General features: G+C 39.0%; 1 protein-coding gene across 1 annotated transcript in view; it reads right to left on the reverse strand.

Moving 5' to 3' along the window:
* ptprq (protein tyrosine phosphatase receptor type Q) overlaps positions 1 to 26745 on the reverse strand; it is a 206953-nt gene that overhangs the window by 29436 nt on the left and 150772 nt on the right. The window contains exons 46-52 of the mRNA XM_087997157.1: positions 21104 to 21323; positions 18708 to 18781; positions 15726 to 15825; positions 13684 to 13812; positions 11366 to 11410; positions 4492 to 4518; positions 3870 to 3951 (exon numbers count right to left, since the gene is read on the reverse strand). Coding sequence (XP_087853283.1) covers positions 3870 to 3951; positions 4492 to 4518; positions 11366 to 11410; positions 13684 to 13812; positions 15726 to 15825; positions 18708 to 18781; positions 21104 to 21323 — 677 coding nt within the window. The remainder of the gene's footprint in view (positions 1 to 3869; positions 3952 to 4491; positions 4519 to 11365; positions 11411 to 13683; positions 13813 to 15725; positions 15826 to 18707; positions 18782 to 21103; positions 21324 to 26745) is intronic.

The following is a 26745-nucleotide window of genomic DNA, read 5'->3' on the forward strand; positions in this document are numbered from 1 at the left end:
ACTAAAATAAAATTTGAAAAAAACATCATTCCAGAAATCAGAAAAGAATTCAAACTCATTCTATTCCTTTTATTCTTACAAACACTCAAATCTTAATGAGGTAACCACCATTTCCAGACAATGGTACTTCAATCAAACACATACAGATATAGCTTTAACTGGCTTTTTAAGATGAATTTCTGTGCAACCTCTAAATGCTTTATTCCTTCAATGGTGTCTCTCATCAAGACACCTAATGCAAACTGCAAACTAAATTCACGGTTACTTCAGAGCAACTACATGGATTTCCTAAACTGTGTCCAGTAATCCTTCATTGTCGAGCATACATCACACATTGACTGACTTTCTGGACTGTTGTGTTTTTCTGTATGTCTGAATCTCTGTTATTAGGCAACAGCACATCTTTCATTTTCTTCTACCATTTTTATTAGTCTACTTAACTGTTAACACCCAAGCTCTTCAAATAAAGGTCAGAAAACATCATCAAAATGTATGCAACCAAAACTAACCTCCCGACCTCTCATCATCACTGCACCAAGCTCAGGAATGAAATTTTAAAAGTGACTAACCAAGTCTTTACCTTCTCAACAGAAAAAATACAAATATAATTTAAACTTTATATGTTGTTCTTACCAGCCCAAGGTGGTATTCTGGACCCCAACATTTTCAGCTGCATAATTAATTACCTTTCTTTCACAATAGGAGCAGAGATGGGAATTTATCACCACTGATTGCATAAGCTTCAACACTATTTGCAACTCCTCAGATACTGAAGCTGTCTGTGCCCATATGTAGTAAGATTGGAACACTGTTGGAGCTAGGGCTGATGAGTTGCATGTTACCATTTGTGTCACACAACTGCCAGCCAATGACTACCTCCAACAAGACAGAATCCAACCATCCTCTCTTGATATTCAATGGTATTATTTTCATTGAATCCTCCAGCATCAGAAACCTGGGAGTTACCATTGATCAGAAGCTGAACTGTATAAACTGAATGGACTAACCAAATAAATAGTGGCTACAAGAACAGATCAGAGGCTTGGAATTTTTTTGACAAGAAACTCACATCCTGATTCTCCCAATCCTATCTATGGTCTACAAGGCTCAAGTCAGTTATGTGACTAAACACTTTCCATTTACTTGGATGAGTGCAGTTCCATCACTCAATAATCCCAACACCATGCAGGACAATGCATGTTGTTTGATTTGCACATTATCCATCATCTTAAACATTCACTCCCTTCCTAATGAGTTACCGTGGCAAGAGTGTGCACATTGACCTGCACTGCAGCAACTTGCCAATGCTCCTTTGACAACTCCTTCCAAACTCTTGACCTCTACTTCCCAGAAGGACAAGTTCAGAAGGCACAAGGGAACACCACAACCTGCGAGTTCCCTGCCAAGCTACAGACCATTCCTGGTGTAGAAATATATTGCTGCTTCTTCACTGGATTAAATACTCCCTTCATTGCAGCACTATGGATGTTTCTTCACCACATGCAATGGTCTAAGAAATGGCTTACTACTACATTTAGAAGTTGACTAGGAATGGACCAGAAATGTTGCAATGTCACAAATGAATAAAGACGCGATCATATGGTATCACTGATAGTGGAACACAAGTGTGCTTCTTTTGAATGTTAGCCTTTTATTTTCCAGAAGATGAAAAATGATACATACTTGCAAATAGGTTTGGACAGTTGATTTATATTGCGTGTGGAAGGTCTGCATGGCAGAAATAACCATGCAAGGACCAACTGACAGGAGCCCCAATGGCAGAAGCATGACTGGAATATACTAGATGGCTGAAATACAAGAGAAGAGTGGGAATACAAAGGACGAGGATACTATTTCTAAAGATAACACAACATCTAGCCCTTCTATTCACTCACGCAAATGGTGCAGGAAGTGTTACACAGCAGACAGCGTTGGCCAGCCATCACAGCTTCGGATTTAATGCAGGCAATTTTGGGATTTCTCATGGACCAGTATAATGATACACAAGGCCACTTCCCTCCCAAGAGGGAGAGATTAATAAACAGACATATAGAGATATTCAAGAAGAGAGGCATGACTAGAATACAAGTGTCTCCATTTAAAAATAAAAATTGAACTGAACTGTTCAGAAAAGCTACTTATTCATAAATCTCTGGATTGATTTTAGTCATCCCATCAAAGCAGGAACCATAGGAATGGGCGTGGCTGGACATTAACCTCATGGAAGAGGCTGATGCAGGATTCTTGCTCGCTTTCGGCAAGATGTCAATGAGGCTAATTAATAAGCTAATTGACAATCCAATTAAGTTTAGTAGTGTCTCAAGGATCAAAGAGAGTTACGTGACTTTTCCTATCTCTTTAAGGCTGGCCAGTATAACCCTGTAAGGTTCCCACAAACCTACGAATCCCTCATCGTCAAACATTTTGACTGGGGAACCTGGTATGTTAGGGGTATTGTGGAAGAGCTTAGTGAAAAGCACCCCACTGCCTGTGTCCCAGAGCCCCCAGCAGTCACTCCTGTCCCACTCTCACTCATCTGAGCCCAGGAACCAGCAACAATTCCTCCTGAAGTCCCTGGAGCACCATCAGCGGTTGTCAGTTCTGTTCACTGGCAGCTCTTTCAGAATGGGCTTCTACCAATAGGGTCCTAACTCAAGGGGGTGTCCCCCGCTAGCTAGTTAAACAGGCATCTAATCTGTTGGGCTTCCCTACAGAGGTAATGCTGACTTCCCACTAGTTCTCTAACCTGTTGGGAGGAACCATGTCAGGCTGTTTAAATCCCATTATCTACACGGAAAGCAAGCAGCAGCATTAGATGACATAAGATGATTTTGCAAGATAGTAGTCATGAAACAGGTTGACAAGAAGACACAGTTGCATCCCAATGACAGGGAAAGCCAGAGGGAATGAACAAAAATATGGTCGCTGAACCTCATTTTCTCTGGAAAAATTCATACAAATTGCAACCCATTTGTCACCCTGTGAGTAACAAATGCGCCATCAGTGTTACTTGCCCTGTGCAATTCCTCTTGATGACATAATATGATATATAGTTTATGCACCTACATTATTATATCTTCCAGGTTTGCTTCGTGGGTACATCAAATGACTTAATAAAAAATATTTCTTATGGGATGAAAGTAGCCTTGTACTGAGTCACAATTTAATTGGGCTAACTGTTTGCATTATACCTGATGCTCTGGCAGTTGACTGGCCCTGTCTGGTGTTTGGCACATCCTTCCCACATTTGAGTGAGAAGGTGAGTGAGATGAACTAGCATCTCTATCCATTGTGTCTGCCTCTACTGCTCAGCATTCGGAGGTTGGGCTACATCACATTAGCCTAAACTGTTGTTGTGGTTTTTACTGCAGAGGCCCCGAAATTTCCACAGAATTATGAAACATACCATGAAACCAGAGGTGAGGTAAGAGTGACTGCCATTGATTCAAAACGGAATTTTAATTTAAATTTAAAGTTGCTCTGAATGGAGAACTGGTGTGTTGAAAATGATCTTGATACTTTCAAGGATAACAGAATTTTACAAATAGTTCAATAGAATTTTGTAGCATTACCCTCTGCCTAATGAACACATATAGTGGCACCCCAGAAAGAAAAAATGTCAATCTGGGGTGGTCTGCAGAGGATCAACTACACGGAAGTGGCTGGCAAATGATTCCGATCAGGTTGCCACCTATAGTGAAAAGTCAAAATTAGTGTAATGTTACTATATAAACATTAAACTTGGTAATTGGGTATTGATTATCAAGGCAAAGGTTCTCACTTGTCTCACATACACTCAACTAGACATAAATTGTGACATGTGGAGCTTCTAAATTTTTGGCATGTTGTGACAACTGTTGAAGACATACCGAAAATTCTTCTTGAAACTTCATGTTGTTATTAACACACAGATCTTCTACATGCTGCAAGAATAACTTCTTGCTAATGGGCCTGTGGGATAGATTGAACAAAACAAATTACAAAATCACATCATTTATTTCAAAATGTGTCACAAACATACAGATCACTCTGTGGATTATATACTGAACTCAAAAATATCTAGAGTTAAGATACTGCAATTCTTTAGAATAAGGCACATAGGCCTGATAAGGAAATATTTAAATGGTGATGATTTGTTTGAAGGGATGGTTAAAAGGGTATGTGTAGATTTGATAAGTGTTGAGGACTTTTGTGGAACTTGAAGTTCTTTCTTGGAATTAGGAATAAAAAACAAATGCAATGAAAGTATTATCATTCTGTCCTGCTCTCCAAGGAATTTAAATAAGCCCACATTGCTTCCAAAGCTGAAACACAGATATGTAAGGTTCTCTCCAGAGGGAGACAAAAAAAGCCCTTCTCCAGTTACCATGCAATTGGTCATGCTTTTATGATTTATATTGCTTGTCTTTTAATCTGACAGAAAATAGAAACGAAACCACATCAAATTTTATCCAGCTATGAACAACAAAATAGAAATTTGCAACCACTTACTTGAGGGATTTCCTATAACTGAGTAATCTGCAATGTAGAGATTTTTCAAAGTTTTGCATTTGTTTATAGTTGACACAATATACAAAGAAGTAGCGTAAAGTATATGCAACAAATATTATTACTATGAAAAGCGAAAGCATATTTTTATATTTTAAACTAAATTGTCACATATTTTAGATATATATACTTAAAAACTATGACAATGTTTATGACACAAAAAGCATAAAAACATAAAAATATAAGAACAGCAATAGGCTATTTGGCCCCTCAATCCTGTCCTGTCATCAGCAAGATTATGGCTGGGTCTGCTCCAGGCATCAATTCTTCTTACGTGCCACCTCAACACACCCTTTAACTGCTTGATATTTCAATAATTTATGTAATCCCCCAATTAACTGTTTTCAGTCATTTAGCCTCCACAACTCTTTCAGGTAGAGAATCCCAAACACTCACAACCCTCCGGGAGAAACATTTCTTCACACTTCAGTGTCCCCTTATTTTGTATCTATGCCTCCTAGTTTCAGATTCTCGCAATAGTGGTAACATCTTGTCAACATCTACCCAAAGCCCCTCAGAATCTTTAATGTTTCAATAAGATCATCCCTCCTTCATTTAAAGTCTAATGATTAAAGACCTAACCTGTTTTGCTGTTCTTGATGTCAACTCCTGCGCCTCAGGAGTCAAGACTAGTGAATTTTCTTTAAACAACTTCCAATGCCAGTAGTTTCTTCTTTTAAATACAAGGACCAAATTGCACAAAGCATTTTGGGTGGTACCTCACCAACTCCCTGTAACATGTTGTAACAAGACTTCCCTGTTTTAAAACACCAAGTCCCTAACAATATGGGTCAAATATCTTAATTACTTGCTGAACCTGCATCACAATGCTTGCATTTCATAGACAAGTACATCCAGATCCCTCTACACTGCATCCTTTTTGGAATCTCTCTTCATTTAAATAATAGTCTTTCTTTTGACTCTTGTTACCAAAGTGCATGACCACACACTTTCCCACATGGAATGACATCTGCCAGGTCTTTGGCCAGTTGCTCAATATCACCTTGAAGATTTCTTATGTCCTCATCAAAACATGCCCTCCTCCATATTTTTGTATCATAGTTCCATCTGCACTCTAAGTTCCTCCCGAGCCCAAATAGATGTCCTGAACCTTTTCAGTGTTGCAATGGAAAGAGGTAAGTTACAAGAATAGGGGGAAGGGCTATTCCACAGGCATTACGTGTGAAGGTATATTGGCATCCCAACATTGACTGTGCTGAGAGGTCCAGATCAGGCAAATAGCTTGGGCTCTTGAATACCTCTAAAGTAAGAAAACAAATTCTGAAGTTTTACTTAACTGCACATAGAACCCTCCCTCCATCCCCTGCTCATCAGCCAAGGGTAAAATGGTAGGTTGGGTGGGTAGATACCAGAATCTCTGGCAAACATGTGCTGCTGAATAAATGGAATGCACCTGAACTGATGTTTTCCTCCACATGCCCTTTCTAATAAGTAGCTGTCTCTCTGAACCTGAAAGACTCCAATAGAATCCCTGTTCAGGCCCATGAAATTTACTTTTATGATTTCTTTGCTCTCTAAATTTAAAACAAAGGCGGAAAATCTTCTGAGTAAGCTTTCTCAACTAGAATCATTAACTTTTTATTACTATTGAGTTTTATTCACGTTTTTATTTTTTTATTTCAGTATGGGTCTATTCTTTAAGCCCTAAACTATCCATTTTCACAGATGTTCATATTTTTATGGTATATTTTTATGCTTTTTTAGAATGTGTATTTCAGATTGAGAGTATTGATTTTACTTCAAGCAATTTTACAGCTGAATCTCACAGCTGGACAATTTTCTTTACTAGATTTGTTATGGCCATAAACAGTATGTTAGCTTTCCATAACTATAATAGTGAAATGCACACAGCAAAGTTGCCAAGAAATTGCAATCCACCATGTTTCATGATTTATTAGCAGTACCAGGAAAATTTGAAATGCAAAAGTGTAATAATGAGTGTTCATTATTCATTATGCCATCGAGAAAAAGCACAGATATTGAATATTTTGAACTCTACAACGTCCATTTAGCATTACTTTGGTCCTAATGTGTAACAATATCCTGCATACATTCTGAATTGATTTTGCTTAATACCACAATTACAACAAGTCTTCTCTGAACCATCATAGGCTTTCTGAACCTTCAATCAGGATTTAAACTATTTAATGTTTAATGTATTAAAATACTGAGCATTATGGTAGAAGTACTTTATGGTTTATTTAGTTTGGGACAATTACAGATGGGTTTTTCCCTTCTTTGATGTGCCATGGGCAATGGTGAGAAAGGTGGAAACGTTTGGCTAGAATGAAAAAATTGCAATCTCAGCATCAAGGAATTCTTTTCTGATTTCCCCTAAAGCTTTAAATGACAACTTCACAATCTTGCTATTGAACAAGAAATACTTTATTTGCATCTCATTAGGAGCCCAACTCCCCTAGTGCTATTTCCAATTCTCTTTCTAGAGAGGACAAATTCCCAGAATATACGCCAGAGAAGGTAAAAGACACCTCAAGCTTGTCGAACGCTTGTCTCAGTTCTTCATCACAATGTCCCTGTATGCTCCATGATTGCCATCTTCCTTTATCCTTTCCCATGGAAGTCAGCAGTAGCAAACCATACACCTCATCACATCAGCATGCCAGCCTTTAAGCCAGCTCACACACTGTTTTGGCCCTTCAATACTTTACATTAGAACTCGGGGACACAAATGACTTGCATATTTCTGTCTTGTTGCCTTTCATGCAGGGACACATACAGGCATCTAATGAGGATGCACCTTATGGTCCTTATCCTGCCTTCTATACACTCATTCAATTTGTGCTTCCTTAGAGGCTGCTTTGTGACTTGCATTGCTTTTCAGCATAATGAGAGAAGCAGGCAGCTTGTCACGATGGGGAGCACTGACCAGTCAGGGGTGGACATGGTTACATCAATGTTACATATGCAGCGTGTACCAGGAGTTTAGGGAGCAAACACACCGCATTTGCTGCAAGCAAATTACCATGTCTATACGTCAGAGGGGGACTACAGTCAAGGGACACATCTAATTCTGGTCTGGAGTTGGCCATGGCCAATCAAGCACTTACTCCTGCCAAAATTCAGGGAATTGTGTGCTTACAATCCAGGAATTAGGCCACAGTCAGCCCTGTGGGTCAAGTATAACCAGTCTAGAGATTGCAAGTAGGTAAAACGAGCGGCACGGTGGCACAGTGGGTGGCACGGTAGCACAGTGGTTAGCACAGTGGTTAGAACTTTTGCTTCACAGCGCCAGAGACCCGGGTTCATTTCCCGCCTCAGGCAACCGACTGTGTGGAGTTTGCACATTCTCCCGTGTCTGCGTGGGTTTCCTCCGGGTGCTCCGGTTTCCTCCCACAGTCCAAAAATGTGCAGGTTAGGCGAATTGGCCATGTTACATTTCCCGTAGTGTTAGGTGAAGGGGCAAATGTAGGGGAATGGGTCTTGGTGGGTTGCACATCGGCGGGTCGTTGTGGACTTGTTGGGCTGAAGGGCCTGTTTCCACACTGTAAGTAATCTAATGCAATCAAAACAGGGAATTGTGGAGACCCCAGAGTTGTTTCAAGTTGGGATAGTTCTGCCAAGTCATTCTGAGGGTGGGCTAGTCAGTCCCAATGGCTTGCTCAATAATAGTTCATAGAGCTTATGAGGTGGTAAAACCATGGTGTCTTGGGGAACGGCAGGCATCTCAAATCTGGGGATTGGCTTAATTTAACGGGGTCACTGAGTGAATGATGACCTTGTTATTACTGCAGTCTTTCAATTTTTATCTGTTGCTGACTAAATATTTCATGATCCATCTGATTGTACACTTGATATCATCAGGTAATGCCCTTCCAATTACCTACACTTTCTCTGTCCTATTGACTGTAAGGGAAAAAGAAGCTGTCATTGAGAGAGCTTAGTAACATCACCTGGTGCTAAGGTTATGTGGCTGTTCAGGCTTCAGTCAGCATATCATATCCAAGTATCATGCAGTGAAATCTTTGTAAGAGAGAGCAGGTTGAGAGCAATCTAGAAAACCCCTTTCCACCATACATTTCAGAGTCCAAATAGACTGCTAGGTTACCCATAAATATATGTATACCCTGTAGGACAATGCTGAATCCGTGAATGTGATTTGTGCAGTTGTTCATGGGGTAGGTCGAGTGAGGTCAAGGTCCCCTCCCCTTCTCAACTTGCTGTTGATGTTTAGTACCTACAGCTAGAGCCAATGGAAGTAGGACCACACACATATCTGGCAGACACCGAGTGTGCAACACCTGAATCTCCCTGACAGTTTCCAACTTATCCATGGAGACAGATAGACACATGCACCACAGTAATGGTAATGTTGATAGCCTTCTCCTTCCTTCAATCCAGCCTGCCAATAGCCATTGAAAATCCTGATGCTGTTCCTGTCTGCGCTTCTTTACAAAGGCATTTATGGCCAGGAGCATGGGATTGTCTTCTGCCTGAGGCTGAGCAGATGTCTGGTCTCTGGGAGTGCCCTGAATGGTAGAGTCCTGGGACAATTCTTCCACAGCCACCTGTAGAGGTGAGTCAGTGGTGTGCTCACCAAATTGTGCTCCTGGATAGAGAATCCACTGAGCTGGGGCACAGTGTAGGTGGAGGCCTTGCCAGTGTATCCTTTGGGAGTTCCTGGAATAAGGGGAACAGGACAGTGTCAAGGTACGCGGAGATAAGTTCAGTGGGACAGGAGCAGGCTGAAACTGACAGGACATTTAAACTGCAAATGGAGAATTCAAATCCTGATTACCTATGTATCTGTTAGGAGAAAGTGAGGACTGCAGATGCTGGAGATCAGAGCTGAAAAATGTGTTGCTGTTACCTATGTATCCGTAACTTGGAGTCACACAGCAGAAGTAGACCGTTGGACTCAACAGTCCATGTTAATGTTTATGCTCCACTTGAACTTCCTCTCATTATTCTCATCTAAATCTACCATCATAACCTTCTCCCTCATTTGATTGCCCAGTTTCCTTGTAAATACAACTGTAATATAACCAATGTTAGATACAGAATTAGTGTAAATTCCTTAATTTTCAATTATTTCCTGAGAACCAAAGGCCAGAGTGTGGTTTGCTTTTTCCTTAAAAGCTGGACACAATACCTAGTGATTGATGTATTTGTACTCCAAGATGTCCACATTATTCTACCCAGAGTATTTTCTGCATTTAATTCTACAAAACATTTTGATTAGCTCTACTGAGCAAAGCCAGGACTTGCATAATCTTTCACAGTAAATAGCAACAGGAGCATTTTAAGGTTACAAGAATGTGAGGACTGCAGATGCTGGAGATCAGAGTCGAGAGTGCAGTGCTGGAAAAGCGCAGCAGGACAGGCAGCATCCGAGGAGCAGGAGAATCAACATTTTGGGCAAGAATTTTCATCAGGAATTTTGATGAAATGTCGTTTCTCCTGCTCCTTGGATGGTGCCTGACCTGCTGTGCTTTTCTAGCACCACTCTCTCGACCCCCGATTATAATGTTTGTCCAACTTTACAGTGATACCATATTTGCCAAAGTACTGAAAGGGCCATACCGAGTATCCACATGGTCACTGGGGTACTCTGCTGCTGGTTGTCTTCTGGCACCATCTCCTGCTTCTGCTCTACTATGTACTAAACTAAGTGACTAACCATAAACTAACTTGGCATTACCTCCTCAAATGAATTATTTACATCCTTCTTAGTGTGTTGCTATTTTGATGCTTCAAACTATTGATACAAATAATCAAGACTTTTTTTATTTTAGTGACAGTGGTGTTTCAAAATGTTATCAATTGATAAAGAGTCTCATAAAATTAAACATCAGCTTTTTTAAACTTAATGTTCAATGGCATAGAAAGAATGGTCATATTTTTGGTTTGAAGTGTTAACTAGCTATCCATAGAGAAATATAGGAGCCATAAATTTCATTTATCATTACAATTTGTTGGAGCTTTGTAAGAATGGTAAAACCCTTTTGGAGTCAACTGATCCTCAGTTAAACCATCAGAAAGGAAAATTCTCATTCAATGCATTCAGAAGGCAATCAGATGTCGAAGTTCCAATAATAAATGAGAGGCATTTCAACCAGATGTTTCAAACATTCTAAACTTCATATGCTGAAGAGAAGCAGAGAGATTTAGGGAGGAAAATCCAGAGTTTTAGGCTGACACTGTAGAAAGCATTGCCATCAACTATGGAGCAGTTCAAATTGGGAATGCTCAAGAGGGCATAATGAGAACAGCACAGATTTCTAACAGGACTGTCAAACCACTGGAGATTACAGAGATAAGGAAGGGCTATGGAGGAATTTGAGAATTTTAAATTTGATGTGTTGCTCAGGTGATAGCTAATGTAGGTTAGTGAGCATAGAAGTGATGTGTGAACAGTACTTCATCCAAGTAAGGACAGAGAAAACAGACCTTTGGATGACCTCAAATTTATTAAGGATACAAAATGGGAGATTGTCTTGGAGAATGTAGGAACCTCAAGTCTAGAACTAGCAAAGGAATAGATGACAGTTTCAACTGATACAAGAGTAGAATATGAAAACTGAGTGGTGCACAAATTAGGTAACCGATTAGGTGCTTGTTTGTGGGCTACATTATTATCATTTCCTTTGCATCATCATTCGAAATATACATACCAAGAAGATGTTAAAATGTTTTAGTCATCAGATTTCTAAAGTGCCCTGAAATCTTTAAGAATAAGGGAGCATTTATCTAATTTTATAGTTCCTGTTATTGTAACTTGATATACTTTTGCGTGAAATTGCACCAGAAGCTTCAACAGACTAAGTACTTCACTTACTGGATGACATAAATTTCCTTGCGTCTAAAGAATAACGAGGAATAACTGTAAGAAAGGAGCCATCAGAACGTTAGTCTGTAAATTTTTAAAATGTTGATTTTGAAACTCAATTTCATGCTTTAACATTTTGTCTTTAAATAAGAGTATTTGCTGGTAGCACACAGAGGCTGTTGCCAACAGGTCAACTAGTAATTCTTGAACAACACCAGTTCTTTAAATCAGCAAGTAAAACATGGCAATTCACATTGTCACACGAGATAATTCATGCTGTGAAACATGGTCACTCACAGAAGGATAGCAGTAGCAGTTGTAAGTTAGTGATTTAGCAGCTAATACAATTCAAATACGCAAGAAAACTCAAAAGAAATACAAATGTGATTTAAAAATTTAAACTCTCCAAATCTGGTTATAAAATGCATGAAGGTCCCAAGTATTGGTCTACATATCTAAATAAATAGAAAAATAACATCTAATACACTAATTGATTTTAGTGCTGCTATTTAACCCCATATCATTATCCTGAAATGAACAGTAGGATGAAATATGTTCAATCATATTTAACTAGAATACAATCATACACTCATTTAATGTGAAGAAATTGAGTATAAGGATTAATACTGCCCCAATGTTATGTATATTCATTGTGTATAGGATTATGAATGCAAATGTGGGCACCTTGTGTTTGATTTTAGATCCTGAAAATGCAGGGGTGCAGAAGGAAGCAGCGTACATGTCTTGTTGATAACAGTACTCTGAGAAAAATCGCCTAGGTTTCTTCTGGTTAGGGAAATTGGAAGGATCGGGAATGGCCTAAGGCTGATCTTCTGGTCTGGGGTCACTTAAATCAGGTAGCTGCCTTAGTTACATTGTTAGTCACGTCAAAATAAGAATATAACAATGACAGACCATCTTTTAAAATTGTCTGCCTCTTTAGAGTTTTTATCCTTTTTCAGTGCCTGAACAGGAACAGATGACAACAAACTCAAAATTGGGCCATCAAGCTCATATCAGGGGGTTATTGGATCTGCTGGGCAGCTCTTAAATTACCAAATGGCACAAATTACGAGAAACATATTTTGGGTGTCACAGTGGCTCAGTGGTTAGCATTGCTGCCTCACAGCACCAGGGACCTGGGTTCAATTCCCGCCTCGGGCAACTGTCTGTGAGGGTTTCCTCCGGGTGCTCCGGTTTCCTCCTACAGTCCAAAGATGTGCAGGTTAGGTGAATTGGCTATGCTAAATTGCCCATAGTATTAGGCACAGGGGTAAATATAGGGGACTGGGTCTGGGTGGGTTGCTTTTCGGAGGGTCGGTGTGGACTTGTTGGGCCAAAGGGCCTGTTTCCACACTGTAGGGAATCTAATCTAATCATATGTGGTGGCATTTCTCTCTAAATTGCCTATTATTTCCTTAAGCAGCAACCTGGGCACCAGGTATTGAGCAGATGAGAAACTATGAACATAATAAATTTCCTCCCCAGCCTGTCCTTTAAGTTTCCACAAAAGATGGTATGGAAAGGTGAGTACCAAAGTCTAAATCAAGGTATTTAATGATTTTTACTTCATCCATGCAAAGATGAACTATATTAGTTTGGCCCCTGATCACAATAGTTTCTAAATATTTTCAAAAACAATTCCTTCATTATTTTTAATTAATCTTTACTCTAAATTTTATTTTATTTCCTGCTATCATTGTTTAGCATTACCAGACTACTTTCTTGTCCTTGTGATGTGCAATTTTAAGTTAAATCACACTGGAATATTTCATTTGAATGAATTGATCCTTTAACATTTCTAATATTTAGTGCATATTTGAAAGAAGAACAATCAAAAATACAAAGGCAAAGTATGGATATAATTTTATACCTGATATGCAGATAGTGAGTTGAATAAGCAAAGTAATTACAAGCTAAAGTTCTTTCTTTCACTCATTCACATTTCACAATCAGTTCTTTTATCCTGTACCTGAATTTCTGATCTATTTTGTTCAATCAACTGCACCAACACATGAGCAAAATATAGTTAGAATTTATCATGTTAAAACATGTACTTTTCAAATAACCATTTAATCTTTCTTGAAATCAATTTGAATTTCAGTGTACTTATTCCGTTTTAAGACATAAACAACATGTTGCTTTTTTTTTGGAAGAATTAAACCCAAGGAAGATTGACTGCTTTTTTAAAACTGGTATGAAGCTCCTAAATGATGGAATTTGGCCTTTCAAAAAGGAGTGTGATCTCAGTAAATAATGGCACTGCAAATAAGTACAGGTCAGAATAGGGTCATGACTCATTGGCTGCTGGGATTTCAAAAGCTTACCGTGTCAGCTTCTCCTCCTTTAGCTCCAGGTCGGTCACTGCAATCATCTGGTCCAGCTTGAATTTAGTGTCAATAATTTCTGCATCCCTTGGAGAGTATGTGCCTCCTTCCTTCTGTTTTTGTCTTATTCTACATATGGATTTCAGGTACCAATAACAGTCAGTACACATACATAACACAATAGTTATAAGAAAGATTAACTCAATCATTATTTGCAACAAGATAAATGACAAGACTTTCCAACTTTGTTTTTCCTTGCAAAGGGCACTTTTGTGGCAGCATTAACAGGTAAAATATTTGCAGGCTCTTTGCTTACCTTGATGCCATACTGCCTGTATACAGAAGAACTGGAGAAATTGGGGTGGAATAGATAATGCCGTCCCATCAAATATGACACATGTTAAATGTACTGAGAAAAGTTAGAGCTTTTCATCTTGCATTCATCAGGACAATTCACAAGAATACCAATTCAAGGGATAAACTAATAGGACAGGAGAATGCTGCCTGGTTGATAGGTAGACTCTGACTGGTAGAGACATTTCCCTGGAGGATGAACCTATTAATGGTGATTGAAAGTTAACACCAAAATTTTGTTTAAATTTTAAATGTGTAGGTTGATTCTGATTGTTCAGGGCATGGCCCTGAGAAATTGACTGGCGAATGCCTGTCACTCATTTTATAGAGTTGAACCAGGCAATACACACATATGCTGAAAAATGTGTTGCTGGAAAAGCGCAACAGGTCAGGCAACATCAAAGAAGCAAGAGAATTGACGTTTCGGACATAAACCCTTCTTCTACACACATATGGTCTTTCTGCTTGCAATGAATAGGAAATTGGATACTTTATATATATATTCATATATTATATAGCTTCCAGTACATGCAAATGCACCACAATGTGAGCCTAATGGCAACTTTAAATTGGTTGGCAATATAATTTCTCAGCATTCAGGGTTATCCAGAAAATGTTGTCTAACTGCAGAATCATATCTAATGTTTGGCACAGTGTTATTATTTTTAGAAATGTGGGCTAGTTGGCTATGTTCAACATCTCACATGTTGTGAACAGCTGAATGGATATGTTTTTTGATGCAATCAGCCAGACTTTGCAATGTACACCTTCCTTATCTGGCATTACACTGAAACATTTTTCAGGACAATAGCCTGATCAATCAAAGTCAACTTACCTAATTTAAAATTTAAGTAAACTCTGGGTGTTAACTGTCAATAAACATCAACAGATGACAATATCTTTAACTATCAGCATCCTTCCCTCTTGTAGTATAAATGTTGGATTTCCCCTTGAATTTGTATTTTTGCAAAATGTCCCGATGAGCATAAGATTAAAAGCTTGTACAAAATGCATTTTTTCTCAGCAATACTTAAGTTATTTACGAACAGATGATTATGTGTTAAATAAATAAGTGTATTTCAATTAGCAATACATACAATTGAGGGGTGGCTGTGAGGTTTGAAATGGGGGAATTTATTAAGATTGACATTTAAGTGCATACTAATAAGCACTCTCTTGATAAATGATGCTGTAGGAATGTGATGTAGGAATGATGGGATGGTTTCTCAATCTATGGCAATGTAGCTAAGAATTTAAATTGTAACAATTATCTATTGTTAGATAGGCCATGTAGATAAGGGAAAATTGAAGGTTGAGTTGCCATAGAAGCCAGCAGATCCATGACTGAATTTGAGATAAGAAGGAGGGCCTGCATTAGGTTGCAAATGATAAACTATGTTGAAAACTTTGCATTGGAGGTTGCCATAAAACTGGACAAAGCTTGTCCCAGCATGTTCAGGTGTGTTATATCTCTGGAGCAGTTCGTGCTTGAACCTGGGCTTTTCAGTTCAGTGTTAGGGACACTCCGACAGCACCACAAAGGCCACTTGCCTTCAGAATATACTTAAGTAACATCTCTGATTACTTTACAAAAGATTCAAAAAATGCTGCTGTAAAATCACTACAACAGGCTAGTTGAATTTATACATTTTAAAAATGAAGGCATTTATAACATTTGTTCTTCCTACCTCGCAATTACATATGCAGCTATCACAAGGAGAACGACAGAAAGCACACATAAAGTCACTGCAAGAATTATTTCAATTGTTCTTCCTGATAGACCTTCAGCTGTAATGGCAATATAAACATGTCAAAAAAGTATAACTAGCTGTATAAGTATAACTAGCTGTAATAAATTGGAATAGCAGAATGCATTCTGAATTAGCACTACTGAACACAGTGAAATAAATATGGAATTAAGATTCAATATCAGGTAAAAATAAGCACATGGACTTTGATGGTTGATTAACTTTATATCATAGACTCCCTTCAGTTTAGTTAGAGGCCATTAGGCCCTTTGAGTCTACACCAACCCTCCAAAGAGCCACCCTTACCCTGTGACCCCACATTTCCCATAGCCATTTCACTTAGCCAGCACACTATGGGCAATTTAGCATGGCCAATCCACCTAACCTGCACATGTTTGGACTATGAGAGGAAACCACAGCATCCAGCAGAAATCCATGCAGACACAATGAGAATGTGAAACCTTCACACATACAGTCACCTGAGGCTGGACTCAAACTCAGGTCTCTAGCGCTATGAGGCAGCAGTGGAAACTATTGAGCCACTGTGCCATCGACAGTTCCCAATTTAGGCTGCATACAAACTTTGTGCTGCTTATTCATTTCAATTATTGCTGCTAGGTTACACAGAGGCAGGATTATTGTGTGGTAGTCATTCGGCATTGGGACTTGCAGCCAGGACAAGGGTAAAGAGTAATGCAGCTGTCAGCTTGCAGGAATGGGAAGGTGCATGCAAGTTTCACTGCACTTGACTTAGATAAGAACCCCAAGAAATGTCATACAAAAAAAATGACGGGTAGCCACACTGAAATGCTTGGTGCATTGACAATCCTTCCAGAAAGATTACCAGTATTATCAAGGAATACAAAAGAGTACAATACTAAACTTGCATATGGCTTTGTGTAGACATGGAGTTCAATATTTTCCAGTGTGTAAGAATCCATGCAATGTCTAAGTATTGTAGTGGAAACTCAGAATGAAGTCATGCAAGTGTAGCTGGCAGTTATCATGACTGTGGATAACATTGTTCAAAGCTCTTGCAGGATTTCACATCAGTCCAGCAATCTGCCCTCCAAAAAGATTGCTGAGGTGCCATTGCTGGTTGTTTGCAGCAATATTTTGAATTAGCAGAGAGCTGGAAGATTTTCTTTTGACTGGATTAAAGGTAAGGGCTTCAGACTCCAGATAAACAGCAATGAGGTTAACCGAAATGGACTGGCAAGCCACACAATTCTCAAGTATTTTGGGATGGACAACAAATGCTGACCTTGCCATCACCCCAACTCACATCATTTGAAAGAATAAAGGGCACAGGGTAATCCTGCATCATGATCTCCATGGCTATTTTTGTGTCCTGTCCAAATTTGTGGCCAATATGCAACATTTGAAATCATGATTTAAAAAGTGAAAGTATCCTTATGTCAGTGAAAAACAACAACTAGAGTCTTTGATGTTAGTCACTTTTACAGCAAGAGCAAATACAATGTGATTTAACTGTTAAAACCTGCTGTCTGGTTTTTATATAATTAGGACTCTTGAACAGCAAGAACAATGAGTAAACACATCTAACAAGCACAGAAATAATATGAAGTATGAACGAGAAAACACAAGACACTTGTTTCATCATAAATAGTTGCTTTGGACTGGATGTAGCAACGTGGTGGGCGGCACGGTGGCATAGTGCCGCCCACCACAGCGCCAGAGACCCGGGTTCAATTCCCGCCTCAGGCGACTGACTGTGTGGAGTTTGCACGTTCTCCCCGTGTCTGCGTGGGTTTCCTCCGGGTGCTCCGGTTTCCTCCCACATCACAAAAGATGTGCAGGGTCAGGTGAATTGGCCATACTAAATTGCCCGTAGTGTTAAGTAAGGGGTAAATGTAGGGGTATGGGTGGGTTTCGCTTCGGCGGGTCGGTGTGGACTTGTTGGGCCGAAGGGCCTGTTTCCACCCTGTAATCTAATCTAATCTAAAGCTTTGTCTATACAGGCTCATTAAACACATCAAATCAGAGTTACTCTGTAAATAAATTTAGCAAGTTGATATGCTAATTCCTGTGGAATAGCCTTTCTTCTTGCAAGTGAAGGTTAAACTTCTTGGACGTTTCAGAGCAAATGCTTTTACAGCAACTTAAACAATTGCAGTTTGGCAAAGCGTTCCAAATATATTTATCAACTATAGTTTTAAACTGAACATAAGTGGCATAATTTTATTTAAATCACTTTTCTCTGAATTCAGAAATAACTTAGATGTCAAAATATGGAAACTATGAAACTCTGTTAGAAAATGAGACTGGCAATGTTATGGTAAACAGAGGAAAATGAAACCTATGGAAATTACATTAATTTAGCCGTTAAACATTTTTAAAAAGTAATCAATGTGAGGAGATTGGACAGAATCTTCAGCTTTGCAGTTTAAAAGAATGCTACGAAAGATATATAAATGGTTGCTAATCAAGTTTGGCATGTTTTGCATTCACTAAAAGTAACACTGAGCTTACTATCAGATTTTCACACTACAAAGCTAAATATGAACATTATTTGACACCGATGCTTTTGCTTTTGACTAAGATATTGTCTTAAATTATATCGTGCCATTTCTTCATTTTTCTGAATTATTGGGAAAGAAGCATTATCGGGAGTTTTACGAGCCCTCTTACTTCTATATTTCTCTGTATGGATTCTAAACAGAGGTTCTGTTGTACCTTTTAATGAATTCAGTGTTGGAGCCCAAAAGCCATTGTAAAAATGCAAAAGTACTTTGGCAGCTTATGACAAAGCTTATTAACTTCAAGTTAATAGTTTTCCGATCTGTCCTTACAAATATGGAACACTTGTAATACCATAAATGAATAACTCAAATATAAAAGACTATATCATAAAATTACAAAATTAACTTATATTTTTCAATTCTATTTTGTATAAATTACCGAGGGTCTTGACTGGATCAGAGTAATCTGAATCAGTAAATTGTTTTTGAAAGTTTGTTGCTCTGAACTTGAACCTAAAAAAAAGACAAATACGTTACAAATCAAGTTAACCACAAACTATTTCCTATTATACTCATTATGAATTTGCACACCTTATTTTCTCATATTCAGTGTCTGTGGCTGATGTAAGTATGCCTGAGTGTCATCATTTTTTATGAACACTGATTCGCACTGACCTATACATGTATAATAAAAGGATACAATTGTAAGAGTATATAACTTCCTTGTGATTTGTGTCAACTGTGCTACTGTCTACTTTTATCTCATGGTCCATGGAGAATTTATAAATAGACCCACTTACAGAATATTTTGATGAATAATTGTTCCAGAACAGATAATGTAAGCACATTGTTGATGAAATAGTTGAGCCAAGCAATTTAGTCCAAATAGAAATATTAAATTTTGCTTAAATATGATCTTGATCTGAGTTTTAGAACGTTATACTTTTATTATGTTGGCCAAATTTTGCAAATCTGAGATGGATAAATCAAGAAGAACACCGCCACTAACAAGTTCCACACCAAGCCACTCACCATCCTGACTTTGAAATATTTCAATCTTTCTTCAGTGTTGCTGGGTTACTATCCTGGAACTCGTTCCCTAACAACATTGCACATCTATCTACATCAAATGGACTGCAGCATTTCAGTAAGGCAGCTCACCATTACCTTCTCAAGGGCAATTCGGGATGGTTAATAAATGCTGGTCCAGCCAGCAATGCAGACACCTCATGAATGAATAACAATAAATCTGCCAATGATCATCAGTGAACTGGAATTTAAGGTTAATATTTAGATCAGCTATTCCCATTCACATAAACGTTTTGGGAAGTCAGCATAACTGAAGAGGGATGACTATCTTGCAGTTCTTGGAAAAATACTGTGTAGCATTAGTTCCATTCACTGGTTATAATCTAACTTATTCAATATTTATTCTAATACCTTCCAAACCGGAGGAAGATTATATAAGCGGAAAATGTCCAAGGGAAGAAATAGTGATGAGAGTTTTGTGAGTTTATTACAAATTACCTTGAAATTGGTAAATCTACACTGCTTTATAATGAACAAGAGCTCAAATGTAGGAATAACTGCGAGAAAATATCCAAAAAGTAACATGCTCATCAGTACTATTGCTATTGGCATGTTAAAGAATTGAGAATAATTTTGATTGCATAGTGATGTTCAGGCCATTATGGTGACACAGCTTATCAAACACATTTTTGTTTAGTTAAATTAATTAATGATAATAAACTAATGCTCTTATCAGGACTTATACACTTAATGGTAAGGCCCTAGGGAGTGTTGCTGAACAAAGAGACCTTGAAGTGCAAGTTCATAATTTCTTGAAAGTAGTCACAGGTATGTAGGATAGTAAAGAAGGCATTTGGTCTGCTTTCCTTTATTGGTCAGAGCATTGAGTACAGGAGTTGGGCGATCATATTGCGGCTGCACAGGACAATGGTGAGGCCACTTTTGGAATATTGTGTGCAATTCTGGTCTCCTTCCTATCGGAAGGATGTTGTGAAACTTGAAAGGGTTCAGAAAAGATTTACAAGGATGTTGCCAGGGTTGGAGGATTTGAGCTATAGGGAGAGGTTGAATAGGCTAGGGCCATTTTCCCTGGAGCATTGGAGGCTGAAGGGTGACCTTATAGAGGTTTATAAATTCATGAGGGGCATGGATAGGATAAATAAACAAGGTCTTTTCCTTGGGATGGGTGAGTCCAGAACTAGAGGGCAGAGGTTTAGGTGAGAGGGGAAAGATATAAAAAATACCGAACGGGCAACCTTTTCAAACAGAGGGTAGTGCATGAATAGAATGAGCTGCCAGAGGAAATGGTGGATGATAGTATAATTGCAACATTTAAAAGGCATCTGGATGGATATATGAATAGGAAGGGTTTGGAGGGATATGGGCCGGGTGCTGGCAGGTGGGACTAGATTGGGTTGGGATATCTGGTCGGCATGGACAAGTTGGACTGAAGGGTCTGTTTCCATGCCGTACACCTCTGTGACTCTATGACTTTTTTGTATTACCACCTAGTGTTACTGAGCTTAAGCTTATTTGACATTTAAACCTAAGTGGAATGTCAATGATTGAACTTGAACATCCTATCTAAAAACAAATTTTCCTTTTCTTTCCCATTCTCACTGCCATAGCAGTGACACTGACCTGAAGTTGAACTAAAACTAAATAAGCAAAGAACAGGAAAATTATTTTGCAAAAAATGAGAGAACCTAGTCTGCTTCATGGTCACTGATCTTTTATTAACAGTTTCTAACTTTATCCAAAATAAACATATAAAATAAATTAAATAAGAACTAAGCTTTTACTTACAAGTACTGTTTATCATGTTTTAGTGGTCCGTTGCAAATTTTATCTATATTTTGCTGACATGACTTTTCACTTCCAATGGTGTATGTTTCTTCAATATCATTCTGTCGGTATGTGTTTGTTCCACTGCAGGGTGGATTTTGAAAGCCTTCATTAGCAAAATATGGTTTTGGTTTTCTCACATAAGCATCATACCATGTAGAAATATTTCCATCATTCATAGCTGTTAAGAAATTGAAATAAGAATTAACATTAAAAAGCAAAATCTATTAGGTTTGAAAGTAAAATATGGATATGAGAAGTCTGAAATAAAAAGAGAAAATGCTGGAGAAACTCAGAAAGTCTGGCAGCACCTGTGGAGACAGAAACTAAGTTAATGCCACCAAAACTGTTATGGGCAAAGGATTAAATTCCAACTGACTTGAGGCCATGGCATAGTAGCTTAGATTATCACTTTCTTTTTTTTTCTCGATGTTATAAATTGCTGCTTATATGGAGGAATCTATTGAATCAATGAGCACATTTATTAAAGAGCTTTCTTGGAGCAGGACCTTAATGGTAAAGATTCTAATGTAACTATTCATGTTTGGTCAGACTGTGTACAAAACTGAATATTTTCAGTAGATAACTTTCATTTTATTAAAATCAATAGATATGTTACTCACTGCAGGAAATGCAGTTTTGTTACATCTTTTCCTTTGATATGCTATTTGCAATCTTCTGCCCTAACAGAATTCAAATCTCATTTCCCATAATATTGCTCTGTGTGTGTGTATTCTTTCTGCTGTACAGCTCTATGCCTCTGCATGTTGAAGTTTCTTTTTGAAAAATTTATTCATGGGATATGGGTGTTGTTGACTGTGTCAGCACTTATTGCCCATCCTTTATTGTTCTGAAGAGGTTGGAGGGTTGTGCTCCCATCTTGAAACTGTTACAGTCTTTGGAGTGTAGGGACTTCCACAATGCTGTTGGGAAGGGCATTCCAAAACTTTGACCCAGTGATCGTAAGGAATTATGTTATTGTTCCAAATTAGAATGATGTGTGGCTTGGAAGGAAACGTGCAAGTAGTGGTGTTCCTGTGCATATTCTGCCATGGTCCTTTCAGGCAGAAGAGCTCCCATGTTTGGAGACTGCTGTCAAAGAACTCTTAGCTACTGCAGTGCATCGTGTAAATGGTACACTCTGCTGCCACAATCTATTGGTGATAAAAGACCTGAAGTTTGAAGGTTCTGAGTAGCATACCAATCACTTTGTCCTGGGTGCTGTTGAGCTTCTCAAATGTTGTTGGGAGTATTTATTATCAGCACATCAACTTTGGACGAAAGAGTAACACTAAATAGGACTATAAAGCTGAAGCCTAAAAGGTATAAAAAGAAAATTGAAGTAACTTATGTGAGATGTCTAAGTATAGAGAAGAACTGCAACAAAAAGAACAAAATGGTTGCAGAAACTTAGGAAGATCACTGAAAATAGTTAAGAGAAAATTACTTATCAAATTTGGCTAAAAGAGAAACCAAAGCAAAAAATTAAATCAAAAGGCATGGGAAACCAAGGCCAGCTTTGTTTACTTCTCTCAAAGGTTGTGAGTAATCAGTACCTGAAAGTGCAGGGGATGCTGGGAAATTGAAGCAATTTAAGGATGAGATAGACAGTTTTTAATCAGCAACTGGTGAAAGGGTAATGGGAAATAAGTAGGAAAGAAGGACAAAGATCAATAAGCTTGGAATGTAATGTAATGTCAACATGTTAACAAGTCAACACATTAAGGACACTCAATCTGAATATACGCAGCATGCTCAACAAGATAAATGACATACAGATGTTAATGGAAGCAATTGTTTATTATCTAACTGCCATTACAGAAATGTGGTTGTATACTGACCAAGTCTGGGAACTGAATATTAAAGTAATATTCTATGAGGTTCACCTGGTTGATCTTGTTATAATCTCTACATCACACCCTCTCTGAGTCTGAGGACATTTTCTTGTAGCTCTTCTTGGGGCATTTTAGCACCAGGTCAGGTTCCTCCAATTCTGTCTCTGATATGGATGGTGTGTAAAGCATAGTAACCTGCCTCTTCCAGCTGGAGCGTGTCAGAAGAATTTCATTCCCTTTTTCAGGCTGCAAAGGTGTCAAAATGGCAACATCGACCATATCCATCTCAGATTTCGAGGTATCTTCAACACTTGATAGACCTAGAGAACCCATCGGTTCCAGGACAGTCAGAAAGGCTGTTGAGGAGCCTGGCATGTTTTGCTCCTGCGCTGTTTGCGACTTTGCAGCTTTCATACAGTCAATGTGCTTATTCAGGACCATCGCACCTACCTGCACTTTATACATTATAGGACCTGACTTCATGTCGACCATGCCTCTTACCCATGCAGGGCCATTCCTGTGGTTCCCACACGAATCTTTGTCCGCTGAAATAAAGTCTCTCTTGCTTGGCAGAGTCATGTGTCTGGCATTGGTGTTCCTGATGCCATTTCACCCTCCCTCCCAGTGTTGGGAAGATTAGACTTCATTTGGTGTGCAGTTTTCTCCCCATTAGCAACACTTCTGGAGCTACCCCTGTAGTTGCATGATAAGTGGTCCTATAATCAAATAGGAACCGGGACAGTTTGTTGTCTCATGAATCTGTAGGCTGCTCCTTTAAGACAAAGTTTGGACTGCTCGTTCTGCCAGACCAATGACATTGAACTATCTTTACATGTCGAATGCCACTTGATTTTAGTAAATAGTCAAAATCCCTGCTGGTAAATGATGGCCTGTTATGTTTGACCAACACTTCCAGTAGTCCGTGTATTGCAAAAGATGCGCCCAGTTTTTCTATTGTCACCTCAGTGTTTGACAAATGAACTTTGTGCATGTCCAGCCATTTTGAGTGAGTGTTCAAAGAACAGTTTGTCCTTGAAAGGCCCCGCACTGTCAATGTGTAACCGAGTCAATGGTTTACCAGCCATTCCCACAAATGTGTAGGAGTTGGTGGTGGTAATTTTTGTCCTTGTTGGCACTCTGGGCACTGCCCCACCTACATGGCTATGTCTGCATCCAATCCTGGCTACCACTGATAACTTCTTGCGAATATCTCATTTTGGAAACCTCTGGATGACCCTGGTGGAGTTCAGCTAGTTTCTGGCAGTGACCTTTGTTCGGGACAATCACTCTTGCTCCCCATAGTAATATGCCATCATCTACTGTGATCTAGACTCTCTGGGTCCAAAAAGATTTCAATTCTCTTTGTGATGGCCCTTTGGTTTCTCCCATTACCAGCAGGTGTTTCAGTTTTGTCAGGACCAGATCGTTCAGCATCCAAAGTCTGATATGGTCAGCTGTGACTGGAACTGTGTCTAGAAAATTTAAAACCATTACTCTTTCAGTGGTAGTGCCATGGTGGTGTACCTGTCAGCGGGAGACTGCTCACTGCATCTGCATTTGTTACTTGACCTTCCAGTCAGTGTTCCAACTTGTAATGATACGCACTTAGGATTGAGACCCCAACACTGAATTCAGCCTGAAGTTACAGGCTGCACTGCTTTGTTCTCTTTAAGTACACCAGCAGGAGGTTGAAGTCCATTATTATTACAAACTTACATTTGTAAAGATATTGGTGAACTTCCTGACTCCAAATATGATCGCCAAATCTTCCTTCTGTAGCTGGGTATATTTATGCATTGCATTAGCCAAAGTCTTGGATGTATACATAATTGAACTTTCCTCTCCATTTGGCCATGTATGAGGTAATATTATTTTGCTTTTGATTTTATTGTCATGTGTACTCAAGTACCAAAAGCATAGGAGTACAGTGAAAAGTGTGTAATATTATCACCACACAAAGCACCATCTTAGGTATAAGTACCTAGATACAGAATCTTAGGAACAAGGCAGAAAGAAAGAACAAAGTTAAAAGTTAAACATTGCAGTAATTATAGTGTAGTGTAAAACACAAAATAAGGTTAAAAGTTACACTTTGCAGAATTTACTAAGTTTAAATAGAAAATAAAGAATTCAAGCTGGAAGTTCAAACACTACAGTCGTTCTTGGGTAATACAATGGTGATGCCATACAGGGAGGTATTGCCTGTCATTACCAGATGTGATCATAGTGTGAGAACACTTTAGAAGATGACAGCTGTTTCTTCACTTCCCTGAAAGCTATCGCTTGGCTATGTGACCATTTCCAAGTCTGACCCTTTTTTAAGAGTTGATGCAAAGGTACCAGGATGGAAGCTAGGTTTTGTATGAACTTTCCAGAATAATTCACCAGCTCAAGGAAAGACCTAAGCTCCAGTACACACATGGGAGCGGGGCACATTTGATCACCTTCATTTTATCTTCCAATGGGTGTCACTGGGTTTTGTCAACTCTGAAGCCCAAGTAAATCAGAAGGGATGCCTGGAACATACATTTTTCCCTTCTAAGGCAAATAGCCACCTGGGAGAAATGTCAAAGTTGTGTAAATGCCTCTTATTGGTCATCTTGCTATTAGCATGTTATCTAGATTAAATAGTAACTTGAGGGAAGACTTTTTAAAATATTTTCCTGAAAAATTGCACAGGCTAATGATACCCCAAATGAAAGTCTCATATATTGGTACAAACTCTGATGCGTATTAATTGTAGCATACTTCAGGGATTCCCCATCTAACTACGATTGCAAGTATGCATGGTTCATGCCCAGCTTCTTGAAGGACACCACCCCTGCCAGCTTTGCAAGGGATTGGGTATTTATCCAGCTGCAAAAAATGGTTTACCGTTTGTTTACCATCTTGACACCAAGAACAGCTACGTAAGAATCCTACTCATTGACTACAGTTCAGCCTTCAACACTATTATCCCCTCGACACTGATTACTAAACTTAGTGATCGCGGACTAAGCCCCATTCTCTGCAACTGGATCCTCAGTTTCCTGACCCACAACCACAATCAATGAAGACTGGGGACAATATTTCATCGTCACTAACACTCAACATTGGAGCTCCCCAGGGATGCGTACTCAGCCCCTTACTGTACTCACTGTATACCCATGACTGCGTTGACAAGTACCAGACTAATGCCATTTGCAAGTTCACTGATGACACTACCATAGTCGGTCGAATCTCAGATGGGGACGAAACAGTCAACCAATGGGAGGTGGAAGACCTAGAAAAATTGTGCACTAGAACAATCTAGCTCTCAATGCCAGCAAAACCAAGGAACTCATTATTGACTTTCGGCGGGATGTTACTCATGCCCCCCTACACATTAATAGCACAGAGATGGAACGAGTGGAGACTGTGAAGCTCCTAGGAGTGGTCATCCACAACAAGCTTTCTTGAACTCTTCATGTGGACTCACTTGTTACAAAGGCCAACAACATCTCTTCTTCCTCAGGTAGCTGAGGAAATTTGGCATGACGGCGAATACCCTTGCCAACTTTTATAGGTGTTCCAACGAGAGCATTCTGTCTGGGTGTATCACTACCTGGTATGGCAACTGTAACATTCAAGATTTGAGACGGTTACAGAGAGTGGTGAACTCAGCCCGGGCAATCACAAAGGCCAATCTCCCATCTACAGAATCCATCTACCAGGCCTCCTATCAAGGAAAGGCCGCCAGCATTTTTAAAGAGCCATCCCACTCTGGCAATGTTTTTCTACAACCCCTAC

This window comes from Chiloscyllium plagiosum, unplaced genomic scaffold, assembly GCF_037043375.1.
Source record: "Chiloscyllium plagiosum isolate Xiang-an unplaced genomic scaffold, Cpla_swu_hap1 HiC_scaffold_19, whole genome shotgun sequence".
Classification (NCBI taxonomy): domain Eukaryota; kingdom Metazoa; phylum Chordata; class Chondrichthyes; order Orectolobiformes; family Hemiscylliidae; genus Chiloscyllium; species Chiloscyllium plagiosum.